This window comes from Felis catus, chromosome B1 (genome assembly GCF_018350175.1).
Source record: "Felis catus isolate Fca126 chromosome B1, F.catus_Fca126_mat1.0, whole genome shotgun sequence".
Classification (NCBI taxonomy): Eukaryota; Metazoa; Chordata; class Mammalia; order Carnivora; family Felidae; genus Felis; species Felis catus.
In genome coordinates, this window is record NC_058371.1 from 113,201,582 (window position 1) to 113,224,644 (window position 23,063).

The following is a 23,063-nucleotide window of genomic DNA, read 5'->3' on the forward strand; positions in this document are numbered from 1 at the left end:
ACTGGATGCCATCCTCCAGGAAGTAGTATATGCATTGAATCAAAGACCTTCATCTAGCATTGTATCCCCAATAGAAGATGGTGGTCTGGGAGCCAAGGAATGGAAGAAGAAATGACCACACTTACTGTCACTCCTAGTAACCAACTGGGGGCTTTGTGCTTTCTGTCTCCACAGGTGTAGACTCTGCAGGGTTAGGGGTCTTGTTCCCCAAAGGAAGCATACTTTTGCCAAGAGGCACAGCAAGAATCCAATGAATTACTAGCTAAGTCTTCTTCCTGGTGCACATTGGGCTTCTTGTGTCTAGGGACAAGACACAAGAAGTCACTATGTTGACAGAGGTAACTGTCTGGTATACAATGAGGGAAGGGAGGAATATGTGTGGAACCACATGAGCTACTTGGGTGCCTCTTATGACAGTAAAAGGACAGAAACAGCAACTATGGTCTGAGAAGGAGATGGCAACCAGGGACACAGAACACTCCAGGAAGTTTATGAGTCATGACATTAGGTAAACAGCTGGCAGAGGTAGAAGCTCAGAGTGAAGGGAATCTAGAAAGGATAGGAAAGAGACAGAAGGTGAAGTATCATCAACTGCAGCCTCAAGATCAGGGCCAGGCTGTAGCTTTTCTGACCACCTCCCTCTTCTAAATTTTCCCTCAGGATGAAAGGCCTACTATGCTTTTGAATAAGCTACTCTTGGAGCATATATGGTAACTAAGGGTGCAAAATGGTGGACTCTGAAAGACAGGGAGATGAGTTTTCTAGATACCACTTCATAGAAGGCTTTGCTGCCTAGCTGCGAAGAGTGTGATCAGCAGACACTTCTGATGACAACTAAATGTCAGATCCTTCAGGGTCTGCCTCAACTGCAGAGAACTGCCTCACCTAAGGGGATGGCTTTCCTGGACAGCCCACACCAGACGACTGAGCAAGGCAGGGTTTAATGGTCTAGCCATTTCCACCTGACCCAGAGACAGTGCCACAATCACTCCAGAGCTCTCCATGAGTTGACCAAGGCTTTGTTGAACCTGCATTGCAGTCCGACTTTTCTCTCTGCTCACTCCTGTTTCTCCTCTCTTCCTTTCACAGGAGTTAATTACTAATAAGCATCTTTGTACCTCAACGTCTGTCTCATGTCTGGTTCAGGAGAACCCTAACGTTTATTTCACAAATAGAAATGAATCCTGCACTATAGTTGGTGCTGAGGCAAGAATACTTGTTTTTAAAAGTTTTCTATGCTCAGAGAATATAATTTGATCCTAGCATAACTAGTGTATGGCAAAGGAACTGTTTTGTTGAGGATTTTTAATGTATTCATCATAGCTTTCAATGTGGTATACTTTTACTTCTCTCCTAGTCTTCAATCTTAAGGAAAAACACTGTAATTTTATTTTACCAAAAACATAAGAAATTTTCTTCCAATGTAGTTTCTGTCTTCCCTCTAAAACAGAATTGAGGCATTGTCTAGTAACAAGGTGGGGAAATCAGTTTCCTCAACAGGAAACATAGTTTCTATTGGTCACCTCCCTCAGCTGTTTACTGAGAAGAATTTTTTTGATTTCAGTTACGGTAAAGCTCTTTGGATTTTAGCCAAATTCTCTGAGTTCAAAAGTACAAAGCTCTTTAGGAGGCTTGCTCTTTTTAAATATTTTTTCAGAGGTTAAAAATTAAATTTCAAAAGACTATCCAGGGTAGAGAAGAGACCCTGAAAGCCTCCAAGATGAAGCTTGCTCATGTTATTTTGTTATTTTTGTGCTTCTACAAAAGTTTTTGCAAGGTAAGTAACTCAATATTTAGTAGATAAGCTATTTTAAGTAGATATTTTAAGTATTATAAAGATGTAAGAAAAATCTTAGAGATATTATTGACTTACAGATTACATAGTTCAGATACCAACTGTGCAGTATATAGTCAGTAACAAAGATTTTATGTTAATATCTTGATGAAAGAGCTTTAAGAAATTGCTTTCTTCATGTGCTCTTATCTGTGCATAGAAATTTAACCGAATGAGAACTTTACTAATATAGATCTGTAATTTACAGTAATCATATTAAATCAATAAATATTTACCAAACTCCTTCCACATGTAAGGTATAGTTCTGGGCAAATAGCATGTCTGGTCTCTTCCTTCAATAGCCCTTTGGTACAGTTGTAGAAAGATGGTTTAAAAATGACAATGAGGAAATAATAAGCAAGATTTAAATAACACTTGGACTGTTATTTAACACTTGAAACAGAAGGAACTGTTTCAAGACATTTAATTGCCATAAGTGTTACCAATATCATGTGCCAAGGGACTTTAATGAGAGGGAAAATCCTTTCCTGCTAAGAAGTCAGGAAGGGTTTATGGACCACGTGGAATATGAGCTGGATTCATAATTCTGGATTCGATTTGATCAGTGAAGAGAGAGTGATTTCCACCCTTTTCACCCGGGAAAAGCAGCAAGTGCTAGGCTAGCAGGATAGCCAAGCACTAGTCTCCTCCAGATGAATAAATTCATTTGATCAGAGTGGAGACTTTGTAGGGAACTTGGGCAGTTAAAATTGATATGACAGACTGTAGCCAGGTTAGAAGGTCATCTATTAAGGTTAGATACGTTTAGGATACTTTAGACAATTAACTGATGATTGCCTACTTTAGTGATCAAAGCATTTTGGAACAGGATTGAATTACAAAAATTGTTTTGTCTTAATACCAGTTTAGAGAAGCAAATATTTAAAGAAAACTACCTAAGACCAGCCTTACATACTTTAGGTTTCTTGTAACTTCTAAAATATGTATGAAATGTTTGTAATAGAGAACAACTGGAAATTAAGTGCTCATTGATAAGAAATTGATTAAATGAATGAACATCTATAAATGAACTATCATGTAGCCATTAAAATGATGCATTTTATATTTATTGAAAAAAAGCCCTTACTGAAATCTTATTTTTGTTACAGAAGAAAATATATACATATATATGTATCTGTGTGTATGTGTACGCACACATACAAATAAACGCATGTAGCTGCTGAAATAATTGCAATTTAAAAGTTTCTGGAGGGGGGGCGCTTGGGTGGCGCAGTCGGTTAAGCGTCCGACTTCAGCCAGGTCACAATCTCGCGGTCCGGGAGTTCGAGCCCCGCGTCGGGCTCTGGGCTGATGGCTCGGAGCCTGGAGCCTGTTTCCGATTCTGTGTCTCCCTCTCTCTCTGCCCCTCCCCCGTTCATGCTCTGTCTCTCTCTGTCCCAAAAATAAATAAAAAACGTGGAAAAGAAAAAAAAATTAAAAAAAATAAATTAAAAAAAAAATAAAAGTTTCTGGAGGGTATATATCAAATAGATAACAGTCGGTATTTCCAAGTAATGAGATTACTGGTGATTTTTATTTTCTGTCTTATACATTTATTATGAATTTTAAGAATTCATTAATTCTGTTTTATTCATTATTCATTTTTTTATTTTTTTTTATTTTTTTTTTTTAATTTTTTTTTTCAACGTTTATTTATTTTTTTGGGACAGAGAGAGACAGAGCATGAACGGGGGAGGGGCAGAGAGAGAGGGAGACACAGAATCGGAAACAGGCTCCAGGCTCTGAGCCATCAGCCCAGAGCCTGACGCGGGGCTCGAACTCACGGACTGCGAGATCGTGACCTGGCTGAAGTCGGACGCTTAACCGACTGCGCCACCCAGGCGCCCCACATTATTCATTTTTTTAAATACCAAGTAAATGTGTGTTACTTTAGAATAAAGAAAAATACATTTTTGAGAAAATATTTCAGCCACATTTTTGATTCCAGGAACAAAAACAATAAAAAACAAAATAGTATTTTTCACTTACAGAAAGGGAAAGAGCTTCTTTTACTGAATAATCATCCAATAATAAAGTTTCCTTCTTTCCTTTAAAAAAAACAGCATTTTGAGAGGAATTGTCATATTTGTGAAAATTTCAGAACTTCTTAAAATATTAGTTTATGAAAGATAATGGAATGCTAAGAGATAACCATTTTTAAATGGAAGTTACCATAGAAACAACATAAATGTGTTGAAAGAAGTTTTAAAATGTACATCTGGGAGAAAGAAATTTTTGTTATTTTAAAAACTGGGACCAGATTTCTTTCTAAGGAATAAAAAGCCCCACTCCCCTTTTATATCAAAACCCTGTACAGGGATTTTTTTTTCTTCCAAATTTTTATTTAAATTCAAGTTAGTTACCATATAATGTAGTATTGGTTTCAGGAGTGGAATTTAGTGATTCATCATTTACACTTACATCCAGTGCTCATCGCAACAAGTGCCCTCCTTGATGCCCATCACCCATTCACCCCATTCCCCCCACCCACCTCCCTCTAGCAACCGTCAGTTTGTTCTCTATAGTTAAGAGTCTCTTATGGTTTTACTCCCTCTCTGTTTTTATCTTACTTTTTCTTCCCTTCCCCTATGTTCATCTGTTTTGTTTCTTAAATTCCACATATGAGTAAAATCATATGGTATTTGCCTTTTTCTGACTGACTTATTTTACTTAGCATAATATACTCTAGTTCCATCCCTGTCATTGCAAATGGTAACATTTCATTCTTTTTGATGGCTGAGTAATATATATACATATATATGAATATATATATTCCTATGTTGATATATACATCTATCTATCTATATACACACCACATCTTCTATATCCATTCATCAGTCAATGGACATTTGGGTTCTTTCCATAATTTGGCTAAGATTGGTAGTGCTACTATAAACATTAGGGTGCATGTGCCCATTTGAATCAATATTTTTGTATCCTTTGGATAAATACCCAATAGTGCAATTGCTGGGTCGTAGGATAGTTCTACTTTTAACTTTTTGAGGAACCTGCATACTGTTTTCCAGAGTGTAAAACAAGTTGCATTCCCATCAACAGTGTAAGAGGGTTCCCCTTTCTCTACATCCTCACCAACATCTGTTGTTTCCTGAGTTGTTAATTTTATCCCTTCTGATAGGTATGAGATGGTAGGTATCTCATTGTAGTTTTGATTTGTATTTCCCTGATGATGAGTGATGTCAAGTATTTTTTCATGTGTCTGTTAGTCATCTGTATGTCTTCTTTGATGTCAACCAAGAATTCTATATTGAACAAAACTATCCTTTAAAAATGAAGGGGAAATTAAGATACTTTCAGATAAACAAAAGCTGATGGAATTAATTTCTACTATACAAGAAATTCACTACAAGAAAAAGGGTCCTTCAGGCTGAACAGAAATACATTAGACAATAACTTGGAGTCATATAAAGAAATAAAGAACTTCAATAAAGATAACTATATAGGTAAATACAAAAGCAAATGTAATTTTATTTTTGATTTGTAAGTCTTCTTTTTACTTCACATTATTTAAAAGAAGAATATATAAAAATAATTATAAATCTATGTTAACGGGCATACAATGCATAAAGATGTAATGTGTGACCATAACAACATAAAGAGAGGATGGAACTGTATGAGAGCAGAGTTTTTATATGCCCTTGAAGCTAAGTTGGTATTAATTCAAATTAGATTGCTGTATATTTAAGATGTTAAGTATAATCTCCATGGCAACCACAAAAAAAAGGTTAAAAAGATACAGAAAAGGAAATGATAAGAAAACCAAAACAATTCACTACAGAAAAATCAGCTAAACTCAAAAGAAGTCAGTAATGGAAGAAATAAAGAACAACAAAGGTAGAATACATAGAGAAGAAAATCACAAAAATGGCAGAAGTGAGGCCTTCCTTAAAAACAATTTAAATGTAAGTGTGTTAAATTCCGATGAAAGGCAGAGATTGGCAGAATTTATTTTTTAGAAAACTAACCATGATCCAACTATATGCTGTCTACAAGAGACTCACTTTATATCCAAAGACATAAATAGATTGTAAGTGAAAGGGTGGAAAGCTATGTTAATGCAAAGAGTAACCAAAAGAGAACTAGAAACGACCACACTAATATCAGAAAAAAATTGACCTTAATTTTGTCTTGTTACAAGAGACAAAGAAGAACATTTAGATATTGATAAAAGAGACAGTTCAGTTAAAATATTTAATAATTGTAAACATAAACATACCAAACAGTAGAGCCCAAAATATATGAGACAATGACATAATTCAAGGGAAGAAGAGAATTCTATAATAATAATTGGAGACTTCTATATCCCACTTTCCATAATGGATAGAAAATCTAGACAAGATTAATAAGAAAATAGAGGATTTTAACAGCACTATAAATCATCCTGACCTAAGAACCAGACATACAGAGCACCACACCCACCAAAAGCAGAATACACATTTTTCTCAAGTGTACATAAAACATTCTCCAGAATAGAACCATATGTTAGGCCACAGAACATGTCTCAATAAATTCAAAAATACTGAAATCATAAGAAATTGTTCCTCTAAAAATAATGGAATAAAGCTAGAAATCAGTAACGGAAGGAAAACTGGAAAATCCACAAATAGGTGGAAATAAAGTAATATACTCTTAACCAGTAGTCAAAGAAATCACAAATTAGAAAATACTTGTAGATAAAGACAGAAATACAACATACCAAAACATATGAGAAGTGGCAAATGCAATCTCGCAGTAAATACCTACATTAAAAAAGAACAAAGATCCATAATCAAACACCTAACCTTACACCTTAAAGAACCAGAAGAAGAGTAATCTAAAACCACAGCTAGGAGAAGGAAAGAAATAGTACAGATTAGAATGGAGAGTTTTTATCATGAACAGATACTGAATTTTGTCAAATGCTTTGTATTTCTATAGTGTCAGTTTTTACTTCTCTCTCATCTGATTTTATTTCTGTCTTCTGTTTTTCTTGATAAGTCTGGCTAAAGGTTTATCAATTTTGTTTCACAAAGAACCGACTCTTGGTTTTATTGATTTTGTTTTTGTTTTTTTAGTCTCTATTTCACTTATTTCTGCTCTGACCTTTATTATTTCCTTTCTTCCACTAACTTTGGGCTTTGTTCCTTTCCTGGTTCCTTTAGGTATAGGGTTAGATTGTTTATTTGAGATTTTTCTTATTTCCTGAGGTAGGTCTGTATTGCTATAAATTTTCCTCTTAGAACCACTTTTGTTGCATCCCAAATATTTTGGGCCATTATGTTTTCATGTTCATTTGTCTCCATGTATTTTTTTATTTCCTATTTGATTTCTTCATTGACCCATTGGTTATTTAGTAGTTTGTTGTTTAGCCTCTAAAAAAAAAAAAAAAAGAATATGGATAGAAAAAATAAAGTATAGTAAGATAATAGAATTAATAGATCTTTGAAAAGATCAGCTAAATTGACAAACCTTAGCTAGACTGACGGAAAAAAGGAAGATTCAAATAAAATCAGAAAGTGGGGACATTACTGATGACCTTACAGAAATCAAAAGAATGATAAGAGAGTACTATGAACAACCATATGCCAACAAAGTAGATAACCTAGATGAGTGTACAGATTCCTAGAAACACACACATTACCAAAACTGACTCAAGAAAAAATAGTAAATCTGAATAGACATATAACAAGAGATTGAATCAGTAATTTAAAAAAAAATCTCATCAAAGAAAGGTCCAGTATCAGATGGTTTCACTGATAAATTCTACTAAACATTTATAGAAGAATTAGCTAACTTGACAAATTATTTTTAAAAAATAATAAAAATGCTAATAAAATTATTGGAATCAATTATAAAAAATAAATAATAAAACTTGGTGGCTTAAAAAAATAAAGAAGAATTAACACTAATTCATCTCAAACTCTAACCCCAAAAAAGAAAAGGAGTGAATACTTACTAATTAATTCTGAGTCCAACATTACCCTGATAACAAAGTCAAAGATACCACAAAAAAAGGTACAAAGAAGAGAAAAAAGCTGCTTTCTTCACTGACCTCTCCCTCATATCAAATATGCCCAGAGATTGCCAGTATTCTTCGTTCATTTGTGTAGATCCAGATTTCCATCCAGCATAATTTTCCTTCTGCTTAAAGGACGTTTTTTTTTTTTAACTTTTCTTATAAGGTGGGTATGCTAGTGATTAATTCTTTCAGCTTTTGTGTCTGAAGAGGTTGTTATTTGCCTTAAAATTTTTAACGATATTTTTGCTAGGTATAGAATTAGGTCAGTAGAGTCCACCTCTCTCAGGGATCGCTACCCTTCTTTGCCTAATGTTCAGTATCTTGAAAATCATTGCTTTCTATATTTTGTCCATTTCCTGATTGCTTTAGGCAGAAGGGTCAATCTGGTCCCTATTATTTAATCTTGACTGGAAACAGAAGAATTCCTATTTAATTTAATTTTAATTAATTTTAATTTACATAGCCACATTTGGCTAGTGACTCCTATATTAGATAGCACAGTTAGCAATTGCCAGGATTACTGAGATTGAGTTTTTAAATTGCAAATGTTAACTTCAAATACGCATATTTTTTAAAACGTATCCTTTAATAGACATTGTATTATAAAGTATAAGTTAAATCAGTCAACTCTCAGTTCAGCTCTGATAGAGGCAGTCTCATGTACATTATACATTAGAATTGTTCAGGCTCATTTCGGGTACAGTTCCTGTCTCCAAACTCTGTGTTATCACATTTTTTTGAATGTAAATAGATTCAAAATAAACAGTGTTGTAACAATGAATTGTAAGGATGAAGAAACAAAAGTTGAATTTTCAGTTTTGTCATTCTAATTGCCATTTGGAATTTGTGTGTGTGTGTTTTGTTTTTCCAGAAAGAGAGAGAGGTGGGCGAGGGGCAGAGGGAGGGAGAGAATCCCAAGCATGCTCCACACTCAGCACAGAGCCCAACATAGGGCTCGATCCCATGACCAACTGAGTCATCCAGGTGCCCCTGGAACTTTTGTTTTTAAAGCATAAAATAGTGGGGCACCTGTGTGGCTCAGTTTGTTGAGTGTCCAATTCTTGATTTCAGCTCAGGACATGAACTCACAGTTCATGGGTTCAAGCTCTGTGTGGGGCTCAGCACTGAGAGCATGGAGCCTGCTTGGGATTCTCTCCTCTCTCCCCCTCCTCTGCTCTTCCTCTCTCTCAAAATACATAAAGAAACGTTTTTAATAATATAAAGTGTAAAATAGTAAACTGGTGCAGACTGAAAGGTGAAATATTTTTGTTTGCCAAGTGCAAACAATAGTACAAAAAGACATATTTTACCAAATTTGAATAATATATTTAAAGTTTATTTCTTCTGAAACAGAGACAGAGAGAGAGCAGAGGAGGGACAGAGAGTGAGCGAGAGAATCTCAAGCAGGCTCTGCACTGCCAGCACAGAGCTGGAAGCGGGGCTCAAACTTACCAACTGTGAGATCATGACCTGAGCCAAAATCAAGAGTTGGACACTTAATGGACTGACCCACCTAGGAGCCCTGAATAATATCTTTGAAATGAAATTTATTCTGGGGCTCCTGGGTGGCTCAGTCAATTGAGCATCTGACTCTAGATTTCAGCTCATGTCATGATCCCCGGGTCATGGGTTCAAGCCCTGCATCAGGCTCTGTGGTAAACATGGAGCCTATTAAAAAATAAATACATAAATAAAATTTTTTAAAAATAAAATGAAGGGTGTTTGGTGGCTCAGGCAGATAGATATCTGACTTTGACTCAGGTCATCATCTTGTGGTCTGTGAGTTCGAGCCCTGCATCAGGCTTTGTGCTGACAGCTCAGAGCCTGGAGCCTGCTTCAGACTCTGTCTCTCCCTCTCTCTCTGACCCTCCCTGCTTGAGTGTGTGTGTGCGTGTGCACGCACTCTTTTTCTGTCTCTCAGAAATAGTAAATGAATAAGCTTTAAAAATAAATAAAATGAAATTCATTCTTATTGTCGATGTATTTAACTGCTATTAAATGGCAATATTATTTATTACTATTACAGGTACAGGTATAACTTTTTCCTTTTTCATTAAATAAATTAACGTACTCAAAAATATTTATTTTTTGCCTTTACTTTGCAGTATTTCTTACTCTTATTTTTTTTGTAAGCATGGTTTTATGTATGAATTTCAATGAAAGAAAATGTTTACTGTTTACATTTTTCTGCATAATTTATTGTTCATTTTTTCATGATTTTCACTGAAAATAATTTTATTGTGTAGGGGGTAGTGTTTAAAAAGTATCTGTTCTATGTGTCAAATGTACTAGGCTTGCCATTTTTCAATAGACAAACAATTTTTTGCAACTCCTATTCCAGACAAAGTGCTGGTTTCTTTAACATACAGAGTTCCTACAGAAAAACAAACAAGAAAAAAACCCAGTATACATCAGCAAAATATATGGTTAGTGCAAGAAGAAAGAAATAAAAACCTCCCAAGTTTGAGCATATTGAAAGATGTTCAGTCTCACTGAGGGAAAAAATGCAAATAAAACTGTACTCTGATAACATTTTTCTGTACCAAATTGGCAAAGATAAAAGTTTAGTGAGGTATATGTATATAATCAAGATTATGGATAATAGACACTGTCATATATTAATGGTGGGAATGCAAATGACAACCTGTATAGAGAGAAATTAGGCAATACCTTCCAAAATTAAGACTGCTGAGGCACCTGGGTGGCTCAGCCAGTTAGGCTTCTGACTTTGGCTCAGGTCATGATCTCTCAGTTTGTGAGTCTGAGCCCTGCATCAGGCCAGCTCTGTGCTGACAGCTCAGAGCCTGGAGCCTGCTTTGGATTCTGAGTCTCCCTCTCTCTCTGTCCCTCCCCCACTCCTTCCCTCTCTCTCTCTCTCTCTCTCTCTCTCTCTCTCTCTCTCTCTCTCTCAAAAATAAATAAACATTAAAAAAATTAAAACATTAAAAAGACTTTTTTTTAATTGATTCAGCAATTTCACTCCCAAGTAACTATCGACAGATATACTTAATATATGTGGGAAATAATGTGTATCATATAAAGATTATTACCACATTGGTTATAATAACAAAACATTAGAAACCATCTGTATTCCCTTCCAGGGGCTACTTACAAGGCCACTGGTTACAAATTACATTGGTATTAGGGGACAGAGTTAGAAAGTAAAATATGGGCTCATGTGTGGAAAGATTCACAAAGAACTTTTTTAAGTTTATTTATTTATTTTGAGAGATACAGAGATAGCATGAATAGGGGAGGGGCAGAGAGAGAGAAGGGGAGAGAGAATCCCAGGTAGGCTCTGCACTGTCAGCACAGAGCCCAATGGGGGTGGGGGTGGGGGGGCTTGAACTCAGGAAATCCCAAGATCATGACCTGAGCAAAAACCCAGAGTTGAACGATTAACCAACTGAGCCACCCAGGTGCCCCACGAAGAGCTATTAAATGAATGACTCTGAGGTGGGCCTGGGTAGGTTGAATGGATAAGGGAAAAAAGGAAACACGTTTTACAGGCACTCTTTTGAACCTTTTTGTAATATTCATTTGTGCTTCCTATTTTTAAAAAATTAATTAAAAATGAAAACAACAGGAGACTCAGCGGACTGCAGAGAGCTGAGCAGACACGATCTCTCCGCCCCGGCGTCATCGCCGGGCGGGTAACCTGGCGAGGGCGGGCGGGACAGCTCCAGAGAGGGGAGAGGAGGCCGGGGTTTCTCCGAAGACCTGGCCCTGAGGATCCCTCACCGCGAGGAAGGACCATTGCTATGGAAACCAGAGCGTGGGGCGGCCCGGGATTGTGGCTCCCGGATGGTGGTGACCGGTCTTCTCTCTCCCCGAGACCCTCGCCCGCTTCGGGCGAGGTTTCTTCCTGAACGAACCTGCTCTCTCGCCCACGAGAGGAAGTTTCCCATGGCACAGCCTAGCAGAAAGATGCAGCCTTTGTGCTTCACTGGCCTCTGACCCATTGGCCTGATGACAGCACCCCGCGTACCTTTCCGGTTCGGTTCCGGCAGCCATCGGTCAGCGGCCTCTCTCAGATCACCAGCAGCCTATACATCAGCAATGGGGTGGCTGCCAACAACAAGCTCATGGTCTCCAGCAACCGGATCACCACGGTCATCAATGTCCCGGTAGAAGTGGTGAACACTTTGTATGAGGACATCCAGTATGTACAGGTGCCAGTGGCTGACGCACCCATCTCACGTCTCTGTGACTTCTTTGACACCACTGCTGACCACATCCACAGTGTGGCGATGAAGCAGGGCCGCACGCTGCTGCGCTGCGCTGCGCTGCTGGTGTGAGCCGCTCAGCTGCCCTCTGCCTTGCCTATCTCATGAAGTACCATGCCATGTCCCTGCTGGACGCCCACACGTGGACCAAGTCATGCCGGCCCATCATCCGGCCCAACAATGGCTTTTGGGAGCAGCTCATCCACTATGAGTTCCAGCTGTTTGGCAAGAACTCCGTGCACATGGTCAGCTCCCCTTTGGGAGTGATCCCTGACATCTACCAGGAGGGGGTCCGTTTGATGATTCCACTTTGAGCCATCTCACCAGCCTCTGTGCCCAGGTCAAAGGTGCAGATCTGCTGTTGACCAAGATCTGAACTTAAACGTTCTACTGTTGTTACAGAAAAAACAGATGATGCCTTTTATAAGGACCAGAAAAAAAAAAAGGAAAGGTGCTGTAGCTTTTAACCTTATTATCCATATCTTCAAAGATTAAATTCACTAACTGTAGGATGGTGCAGGTAAGTTTCCTACCCTGTGAGTGACAGGTCATGGCTGCTGGCCAGATGGGAGAGAGAGGCAAGTGCCCAGGTCAAATGGACCAGTGCCTAAAGCATATGGCAAGCTTGGAACCCTGCTGCTCTCCCGCAGACCGACCAACCCACAAACAAGTCAGCCACCATTCCACTTCACTCTTTCAAACCCAAAGCCAGAGCCTTAAGCATCATGGCGCCTCCTGTGCCACTCACAGTCAGTGCCAACCTACTAGATAAGTGGCCTTCAGGTGGTGCTCTGGGAGCCCTGGGGGCCCAGGCCAACCCTGCTTCTACCTTCAGCCACGGGGACCCAACTCTGGTTTTCTGGGTTGGATTTACACATGACATAGTTTTCAAAGAAAGCATTCCATCGTATAAAATTTATGGAAAAAAATTTTTGAGTGCTATTGTAGGTGGCAAGGTCTCAGAGTACCCATGGCAGTCCCCCGCCAGCCTTTGAAGGTGGCATTAGTTTCCTTCTTAGAGGCACACGTGGAGAGAAGGCCTGGCATCAGGCTTCAGGGGTTCCTCTTGTAGGTCTTGATTTGGAAGGCCAGAGCTGCAGACTGGAACCTAGCCTTGCCACCTCCTCCCCATATGATCTGGGACCTCTTGGAGCCTCAGCTTTCTCATCTGTCCAAGCAATGACAGCCCTTTTCTCACAGCATTGTCATGAAGATTCAGCAATTCCTTAACATGGTGCCTGACACACGGTCAGGGCTTATGATAGCAACTCTAGGCATGAATGGTGCTTTGGCCCTGCTGGTCCCGGTTAGCACGGTCATCCTCACAATTCCCCCATCTTTGCATAACCCTTTACTGTTTACAAAATGCTCTTCCAAAAAGGTCCTCCTGTGTGGAAAAAAAAAAAAAAGGTTTAAGTCCCTTTACACCCTACTTCAGGAGAGGCCTAGCTTCTTAGCCTTTTCAGAATTCCCATTGCATTTAATCCATGTGTGCCCTGGGGGTCCTAAAGCAAGGAGCACTCTTCCAGATTCCCCACAAAGGCCTTGTTTAGATTGCTTACCACTAAAGCCAGTGCCCTGGTCTGGCTAACCCACCTGGGTCTATGAGGGTGCATGCCAAAAGGACAAATGAGTGGGCCCAACCTATAGACCCTGAAATCCGAGATGGTTCAAACCTCCCAAGGACCTGAGGATCGGACTCAAGACCAGCGATTCTAATCCAGAGGTTTTCAAATGAACAATGTAGGAGACAGACAAAAGCACAACTTCTCTGTGGGTCCACCAGTGGAAGCCAAATGCCTTCTTCCAAACCAACCCCACCCCAACTTCCATGACGGGCTTGCCCAAGGGTACAATTTTAGAGTGTGGGGAAGAAGGAAAATCACTGCTGTAGACTGACTTCTTGTTTTACAGGCGAATAAACAGACCCACAAACACCAGGGCTGGTGTGGCAGAGCCCGCACACAGCAGACTTTCTGGAAGAAACCCAGGTGGAAAATTTCTTCGTTAGCGTTTTTAAAAAGAATTTGATTGGGACATGTTTTATCTTCATTTTTAAAAACTTTGAATTAATATACCATAAAATCAATTTTTTTGTATGTGCAGTTCTGTTTTAACACATTTGTGTAACTACCTCTGCAGTTAGAACACAGCAGTTCCACCACCCAAAAAATTCTCTGATGCCACCTCTTTGTTGTCAAACCTTTGCTCCACCCAGGCCTCTGGCACACACCAATCTGTTCTCCATTCCTGAAGATTTCCTGTTCTGGAATGTCACATCCATAGCATCATACAGGATGTAATCTCTGGAGACTGGCTTCTTTCAGTATGTCTTTGAGATTCATTCAGGTTGTTTTTCATAGCTAAGTAGTGTTCCAATGTGCAGATGTACCACAGTTTGTTTTAACTTTCACCCATTGAAGGATATTTGGGTTGTTTCCAGTTTGGGGTGATTTTGAATAAAACTGCTACAAATGTTTAAAAAAAAATGAAAACAACATTTCAGCCATCTTACCTTCATAATAAAAAACAAGACCAAGAAACAAGGCCAATGATTTTTTTTAATTTCTGAGGGAAAAATAATGGAATTGACCCAAAGTAATATTTCCAATTTTTTAAGGAGAATAGGGTATAAGTGCCCAGCGTACCTGCACACATCATATAACCATTTTCCTGCCGTTTCCAATAACAAAATACTGGTCTTGGGAAAAATGGGTAGTTATTTAAAAAATAAAACATGGCACAAAAACAGACACTCAGATCAATGGAACAGAATAGAGAACCCAGAAATGGACCCACAAACGTATGGCCAACTAATCTTTGGCAAAGCAGGAAAGAATATCCAATGGAATAAAGACAGTCTCTTCAGCAAGTGGTGCCGGGAAAACTAGACAGCAACAGGCAGAAGAATGAACCTGGACCACTTTCTTACACCATACACAAAAATAAACTCAAAATGGATGAAAGACCTAAACATAACATCAAAATCCTTGAGGAGAAAGCACGCAAAACCTCTTTGATCTTGGCCACAGCAACTTCTTACTCAACACGTTCTCCAGAGGCAAGGGAAACAGAAGCAAAAATGAACTACTGGGACCCCATCAAAATAAAAAGCTTCTGCACAGCAAAGGAAACAATCAGTAAAACTAAAAGGCAACTGAGAGAATGGGAGAAGATATTTGCAAACGACATATCAGATAAAGGGTTAGTATCCAAAATCTATAAAGAACTTATCAAACTCAACACCCAAAAAAACAAATAATCCAGTGAAGAAATGGGCAAAAGACATGAATAGACACTTCTCTAAAGAAGACATCCAGGGGCGCCTGGGTGGCGCAGTCGGTTAAGCGTCCGACTTCAGCCAGGTCACGATCTCGCGGTCCGTGAGTTCAAGCCCCGCGTCAGGCTCTGGGCTGATGGCTCAGAGCCTGGAGCCTGTTTCCGATTCTGTGTCTCCCTCTCTCTCTGCCCCTCCCCCGTTCATGCTCTGTCTCTCTCTGTCCCAAAAATAAAAAATAAACATTGAAAAAAAGAAGACATCCAGATGGCCATGAAAAAATGTTCCACATCACTCATCATCAGGGAAATACAAATCAAAACCATAATGAGATACCACCTCACACCTGTCAGAATGGCTAACGTTAACTCAGGCAACAACAGATGTTGGCAAGGATATGGAGAAAGAGGATCTCTTTTCACTGCTGGTGGGAGTGCAAACTGGTGCAGCCACTCTGGAAAACAGTATGGAAGTTCCTCAAAAAATTAAAAATAGAACTACCCTACGACCCAGCAATTGCACTACTAGGTATTTATCCAAGGGATACAGGTATGGTGTTTCGAAGGGACACATGCATCCCAATGTTTATAGCAGCACTATCAACAATAGCCAAAGTATGGAAAGAGCCCAAATGTCCATTGGTGGATGAATGGATAAAGAAGATGTGGTATACATATACAATGGAGTATTACTCAGCAATCAAAAAGAATGAAATCTTGCCATTTGCAACTACGTGGATGGAACTGGAGGGTATTATGCTAAGCAAAATTAGTCAGAGTAAGACAAATATCATATGACTTCACTCATATGAGGACATTAAGACACAGAGCAGATGAACACAAGGGAAGGGAAGCAAAAATAATATAAAAACAGGGAGGGGGACAGAACATAAGAGACTCTTAAATTTGAGGCTTCCTGGAGGGGTTGTAACAACAATCTGTTGTAACACATCTGCTGACTTCCTGTTAAACAAAAGCAAGTTACATGGCCAGACCCAGAGTCTAGAGTTAGGAAAATACACCCTGCCCTCAGTGAGAAGCACGACAAAGGACTTGGGTGAAGGGAGGTTAGAAGAACTGGGGCCACTTGCAATCTACTACAATTACCATCATATTTGCATTTGTATAAGGTCTTAAATGTTTATTTGTGTTTTCCCTGGTATTTATTTTTATTGGATCCTTAGAACAGCTCTGTGAGGATATTTTTATTTTCCACATTTTATAGAAGAGCAGAATCAGAAAGGTAAAGTCACTTACCTAAGCACACACAGCTACTTAAACAGTAGAAGGGGGAAGTGGTGGCCTTTTCTGTGCTTTGTCATAGTTGATCATTCTTTTTCTTTTGTTTGTAGGATACAGATGAAAATCAAGAACAATGGACAAAGAAACCACAGGTAAAGCTATACAGCTGTATACTGGGGTGAATAGGAGATTGTTTCTTGTTTTCTAACTACCAATCATCTGTCTCAAATTGTTTCATTGTAGTCCTGCCTAGAATAAAAAGACAAAGTTTACATCAAAATAATTGCTGCATCATTACAAATACCAAGGAAAGGGCCAAAAGAAAACAAAACAAAAACAAACCCATAGACACAAAAAAGCAACAGTAACTGAAGGAGTTGAGTCATGTTTTGAAGATGAATAGGCTAGAGTCATAACTGCTACAAATTGTTGAACATGTGCTTCTAGTATATGTGAATATATTTTATAAATAATAAATACACTGCTATATAAATAATGCACCTTAAAACACAATTTTAAGCACATAGATAATATTTTAATAACTTTCATCAATCTTTAATGGGATAATGTCATTAAATATACTTTATTATTTTTAAAAATTTTCATTTGATTTAGTGACATATTAACTGGAAAAAATACTTCACAAAGAGCAACATACAATAAACACATAGGGAGAGGTTCATAATGATACTAGATAGAAATTTATATTTCAAATACTCTTTTTAATTCTACTCATTGGGGGGGTAGGGCTGACTTCTTGTCATAGCTAATTTTTCATTGTTTTTAACCCCATGATGTGGCTGATGAACAGCCTCTACTGGGGTTAGAAGTATGACTCTGCTATGTGTTTTTCCATTGGTGTTGAATTTGGGCATTATTTTCAATCCAGCATTCATTTCACTACATGAATCTTTAAGCCATTTGTCCATTATTCCTTTAGCTAAAACTAGATCATATCATCTAGTTTCCTTAAGCACATGTATATGATCCTCTTAGAACAAAAACCCTCTCTTGATTCAATATCCTCTTCCAATTACCTCCCCATTTCTCTTTGCCCCTCTGTATCTAAAGTCTCAAAATTTTGCTGTGCTCAGTTTCTCTTTTCCCATTATTTCTTGAACCCAGTCAGGCTTGAGTTTCCACCATTCCACCAAAATTACATTTTTCAAGGTCACCATTTAACTAGAGAAGCATTAGACACAGCAGCTGATCACTCCTTCCTTCTCTTTGCCTCTGTGCCAGCATTTTCTATTTATTTGTCTTTTACTTCACTGGCCACATCTTCTCATCTCTGTTATTAATTCTTCATTCTCTGTCCAATTTCTAAATATTGGAAGGCTCACACCCTCCAGTGGCTTTATTTTTCATTCAGAGAAAAAGCCAAAGTCTTTACAGTAACTTATAAGGTCCTATGTGATCAGTTATCCATCCCTCCAACTCTCTGACCTCATCTTCTCCTGTTCTCTCTCCAGTCACTTACATCCTTCCAGCCACACCAGTTCTCTAGACCAAGAGCACATCACATTTGCTTCTCCCCTACAGATTTTGCCCTGGCTCATTCCTCTGACCGTGACATCTCACATCTAGATACTTGCATGGATTGCACACTCACCTTCATATCTCTGCTCCAAGATAAACTTTTCCCCCAAAATAATGGTCCTCCCCCTCACTCTCCCCAATCTCTATTCTTCTTACCCTGCACAACATTTGACACCTTCTGTCATACTGTGTATTTATTCTCTATTCATTTTTGTCTGTCTCCTATTAGAAAGGTAAGCTCTCTGACTTTGTGCAATTCACTCTTGTATCCCCAGGACCTAGAACAGTACCTGGCACATTGCAGTCTCTCAACAAATATTGAATGAATATGTTATGAGTGCAAGCACATGTGCTGATCCATATTTCAATATTAGTAAAGATAAACTTATTTCTTCCTACTTTTTCAATAAAACATAAAAATTAATATAATTTCTATTATTTTACCCACCTGATTATCTTCATACTCCCAGATTATATGTAACTCACTTTGAAAATTATTGGTCAACAGAAGTGGTTCTCAGTCTTTGGGAGCATAAGAATTCTTAATGGAGCCTGTTTAACTTTTGTTGTTATCTTAGGCTATCTTTTCTGTTCTCTATTGTGTTTTCCTAATTCCTTGAGTTAAATACTTAACTCCTAAATTTTCAATTTTTCTCATTTTCTAATATAAGCATTTAAGGTACAAATTTCTCTCTAGGTAATGCATCATCTGCATGCCATAAGCCTCAGTGGCAAACAATAAAAGTGGTCTTTATTGTTCAGTTTGAAATATTTTCAGGTTTTCAGTATAATTCCTCTTTGATGTAGAAGTTTCTTTTTTACTTTTGTAATGAATATATATTTCATTATAAATGAATGGACAAAGGGCACCTGGGTGGCTCAGTTGGTTAAGCATCCGACTTCAGCTCAAGTCATGATCTCAGTTTGTGAGTTTGAGCCCCACATTGGGCTCTGTGCTGACAGCTCAGAGCCTGGAGCCTGCTTGAGATTCTGTGTCTCATTCTCTCTCTGCCCCTCCCCCACTCCTGCTCTGTCTCTATCTGTCTCTCAAAAATAAATAAAAATGTAAAAAAAATTTTTTTAAATGAATGGACAAGCTAGAAGAGGGAACACTGCACACCCTGGGGTTTGGGTTTCTATCTTTTATTGATGATTGTTAACAAGGAGATGTAATATTTACTATTTGGGGCAAGGATGTCTTGGAAGCAGGGTTTCGGGTTTTTTATTCCTTATTCAGCCTACTTTGTCAGCCATCTTGGGCCTGTCTGGTTTGATCTGGCTTCTTGTGACTTTGTTCTGGAGTACTGCCTGGACAGGCCTCTTACTTTCCTGATAACTGGGCGTGACTTCTTTGCTGGCCTCCAGGTACACTGTTAGAACCTAACTAACTGCCCCTAACATTCTCTCATTCACTTTGGGTGGGTTTGTTTTTGTTTTTGTTTTTGTTTTTTAATATTAAATATAATTTATTGTCACATTGGTTTCCATACAACACCCAGTGTTCATCCTAACAGGTGCCCTCCTCAATGCCCATCACCCACCTTCCCCTCTCCCCCACCACCCCTACCAACCCTCAGTTTGTTCTCAGTATCCAAGAGTCTGTTATGGTTTGCCTCCCTCCCTCTCTGTAACTTTTTTTTTCCCTTCCCCTCCCCCATGGTCTTCTGTTAAGTTTCTCAGGATCGACATATGAGTAAAAACACATGGTATCTGTCTTTCTCTGCCTGGATTATTTCACTTAGCATAATACCCTCCAGTTCCTTCCATGTTGCTGCAAATGGCCAGATTTCATTATTTCTCATTGCCAAGTAGTATTCCATTGTATATGTAAACCACATCTTTATCCATTCGTCAATTGATAGACATTTAGGCTCTTTCCATAATTTGGCTATTGTTGAGAGCGCTGCTATAAACATTGGAGTACAAGTGCCCCTATGCATCAGTACTCCTGTATCCCTTGGGTAAATTCCTAGCAGTGCTATTGCTGGGTCATAGGGTAGGTCTATTTTTAATTTTTTGAGGAACCTCCACACTGTTTTCCAGAATGGCTGTACCAGTTTGCATTCCCACCAACAGTGCAAGAGGGTTCCCGTTTCTCCACAGCCTCTCCAGCATCTATAGTCTCCTGATTTGTTCATTTTGGCCACTCTGACTGGCACGAGGTGGTATCTCAGTGTGGTTGTGATTTGTATTTCCCTGATGAGGAGTGACGTTGAGCATCTTTTCATGTGTCTGTTGGCCATCTGGATGTCTTTAGAAAAGTGTCTATTCATGTCTTCTGCCCATTTCCTCACTGGATTATTTGTTCTTCAGGTGTGGAGCTTGGTGAGTTCCTTATAGATTTTGGATACTGGCCCTTTAGCCAATATGTCATTTGCAAATATCTTTTCCCATTCCGTCGGTTGCCTTTTAGTTTTGTCGATTGTTTCCTTTGCAGTGCAGAAGCTTTTATCTTGATGAGGTCCCAATAGGTCATTTTTGCTTTTAATTCCCTTGCCTTTGGAGATGTGTCAAGTAAGAAATTGCTGCAGCTGAGGTCAGAGAGGTCTTTCCCTGCTTTCTCCTCTAGGGTTTTTGATGGTTTCCTGTCTCACATTCAGGTCCTTCATCCGTTTTGAGTTTGTTTTTGTGAATGGTGTAAGAAAGTGGTCTAGTTTCATCCTTCTGCATGTTGCTGTCCAGTTCTCCCAGCACCATTTGTTAAAGAGACTGTCTTTTTTCCACTGGATATTCTTTCCTGCTTTATCAAAGATTAGTTAGCCATACATTTGTGGGTCTAGTTCTGGGGTTTCTATTCTATTCCATTGGTCTATGGGTCTGTTTTTGTGCCAATACCATACTGTCTTGATGATTACAGCTTTGTAGTAGAGGCTAAAGTCTGGAATTGTGATGCCTCCCACTTTGGTTTTCTGCTTCACTATTACTTTGGCTATTCAGGGTCTTTTGTGGTTCCATACAAATTTTGGAATTTAGGAATTGGGCAAATTTTAGGATTGCTTGTTCTAGCTTTGAGAAGAATGCTGGTGCAATTTTGATTGGGAAGGCATTGAATGTGTAGATTGCTTTGGGTAGTATTGACATTTTAACAACATTTATAGTTCCAATCTATGAGCATGGAATGTTTTTCCATTTCTTTGTGTCTTCTTCAATTTCCTTCATAAGATTTCTATAGTTTTCAGCATACAGATCTTTTACATCTTTGGTTAGGTCTATTCCTAGGTACCTTATGATTCTTGGTGCAGTTGTGAGTGGGATCAGTTTATTTCTGTTTTTGTTGCTTCATTATTGGTGTATAAAAATGCAACCGGTTTCTGTACGTTAATTTTGTATCCTGCAACTTTGCTGAATTCATGTATCAGTTCTAGCAGACTTTTGGTGGAGTCTGTCAGGTTTTCCATTAGAGTATCATGTCATCTGTGAAAAGTGAAAGTTTGACTGCATCTTTGCCAATTTTGATGCCTTTTATTTCATTTTGTTGTCTGATTGCTGATGCTAGAACTTCCAACCCTATGTTAAACAACAGCGGTGAGAGTGGACATCCCTGTCATGTTCCTGATCTCAGGGGGAAGCTCTCAGTTTTTCCCCATTGAGGATGATATTAGCTGTGGGCTTCTCATAAATGGCTTTTATGATGTTTAAGTATGTTCCTTCTATCCCGACTTTTTCGAGGGTTTTTATTAAGAAAGGATGCTGTATTTTGTCAAATGCTTTTTCTGCATCGATTCGCAGGATCAAATGGTTCTTATCTTTACTTTTATTAATGTGATGTATCTCATTGATTGATTTGCGAATGTTGAACCAGCCCTGCAGCCCAGGAATGAATCCCACTTGATTATGGTGAATAAATCTTTTTATATGCTTTTGGATTTGATTTGCTAGTATCATGTTGAGAATTTTTGCATCCATATTCATCAGGAATATTGGCCTGTAGTTCTCTTTTTTTTGCTGGGTGTCTGTCTGGTTTGAGAATCAAAGTAATGCTGGCTTCATAGAATGAGTCTGGAAGTTTTCCTTCCCTTTCTATTTTTTGGAACAGCTTGAGAAGGATAGGTATTATCTCTGCTTTAAATGTCTGGTAGAATTCCCCAGGGAAGCTATCTGGTCCTGGACTCTTACTTGTTGGGAGATTTTTGATAACTGATTCAGTTTCTTCACTAGTTATGGGTCTGTTCAAATTTTCTATTTCTTCTCATTTGAGTTTTGGTAGTGTGTGGGTGTTTAGGAATTTGTCCATATCTTCCAGGTTGTCCATTTTGTTGGCATATTATTTTCATAGTATCCCTTGATAATTGCTTGTATTTCTGAGGGATTGGTTGTAATAATTCCATTTTCATTCATGATTTTATCTGTTTGGGTCTTCTCTCTTTTCATTTTGAGAAACCTGGCTAGAGGTTTATCAATTTTATTTATTTTTTCAAAAAAAAAAACCAACTCTTGGTTTCATTGATCTGCTCTACAGTTATTTTAGATTCTATATTGTTTATTTCTGCTCTGATCTTTATTATTTCCCTTCTTCTGCTGGGTTTGGGTGTCTTTGCTGTTCTGCTTCTAGTTCCTTTAGGTGTGCTGTTAGATTTTGTATTTGGGATTTTTCTTGTTTCTTTGGATAGGCCTGGATTACAATGTATTTTCCTCTTACAACAGCCTTTGCTGCATCCCAAAGTGTTTGAATTGTTGTATTTTTGTTTTCATTTGTTTCCATATATTTTTAAATTTCTTCTCTAATTGCCTGGTTGATCCATTCATTCTTTAGTGGGGTGTTCTTTAACCTCCATGCTTTTGGAGGTTTACCAGACTTTTTCCTGGGGTTGATTCCAAGTTTGATAGCATTGTGACCTGAAAATATGCATGGTGTGATCTCAGTCCTTTTATATTTGTTGAGGGCTGTTTTGTGACCCAGTATGTGATCTATTTTGGAGAATGTTCCATG

General features: G+C 38.5%; 1 protein-coding gene and 1 pseudogene across 4 annotated transcripts in view; both read left to right on the forward strand.

The window, feature by feature from the left end:
• Positions 1-311: 311 nt before the first annotated feature.
• Positions 312-23,063, forward strand: part of CFI (complement factor I) — a 57,796-nt gene continuing 35,044 nt past the window's right edge. The window contains exons 1-2 of one of the 4 annotated variants that reach the window (XM_019829089.2): positions 312-338; positions 16,705-16,746. In XM_019829089.2, coding sequence (XP_019684648.2) covers positions 327-338; positions 16,705-16,746 — 54 coding nt within the window. In that variant the 5' untranslated portion in view covers positions 312-326. Of the gene's footprint in view, positions 339-691; positions 1,778-16,704; positions 16,747-23,063 lie in introns of those variants that run through there. The other 3 variants (XM_045056008.1, XM_006930915.5, XM_011281710.4) reach the window with 3 other exon arrangements.
• LOC101086392 lies at positions 11,655-12,990 on the forward strand (annotated as a pseudogene).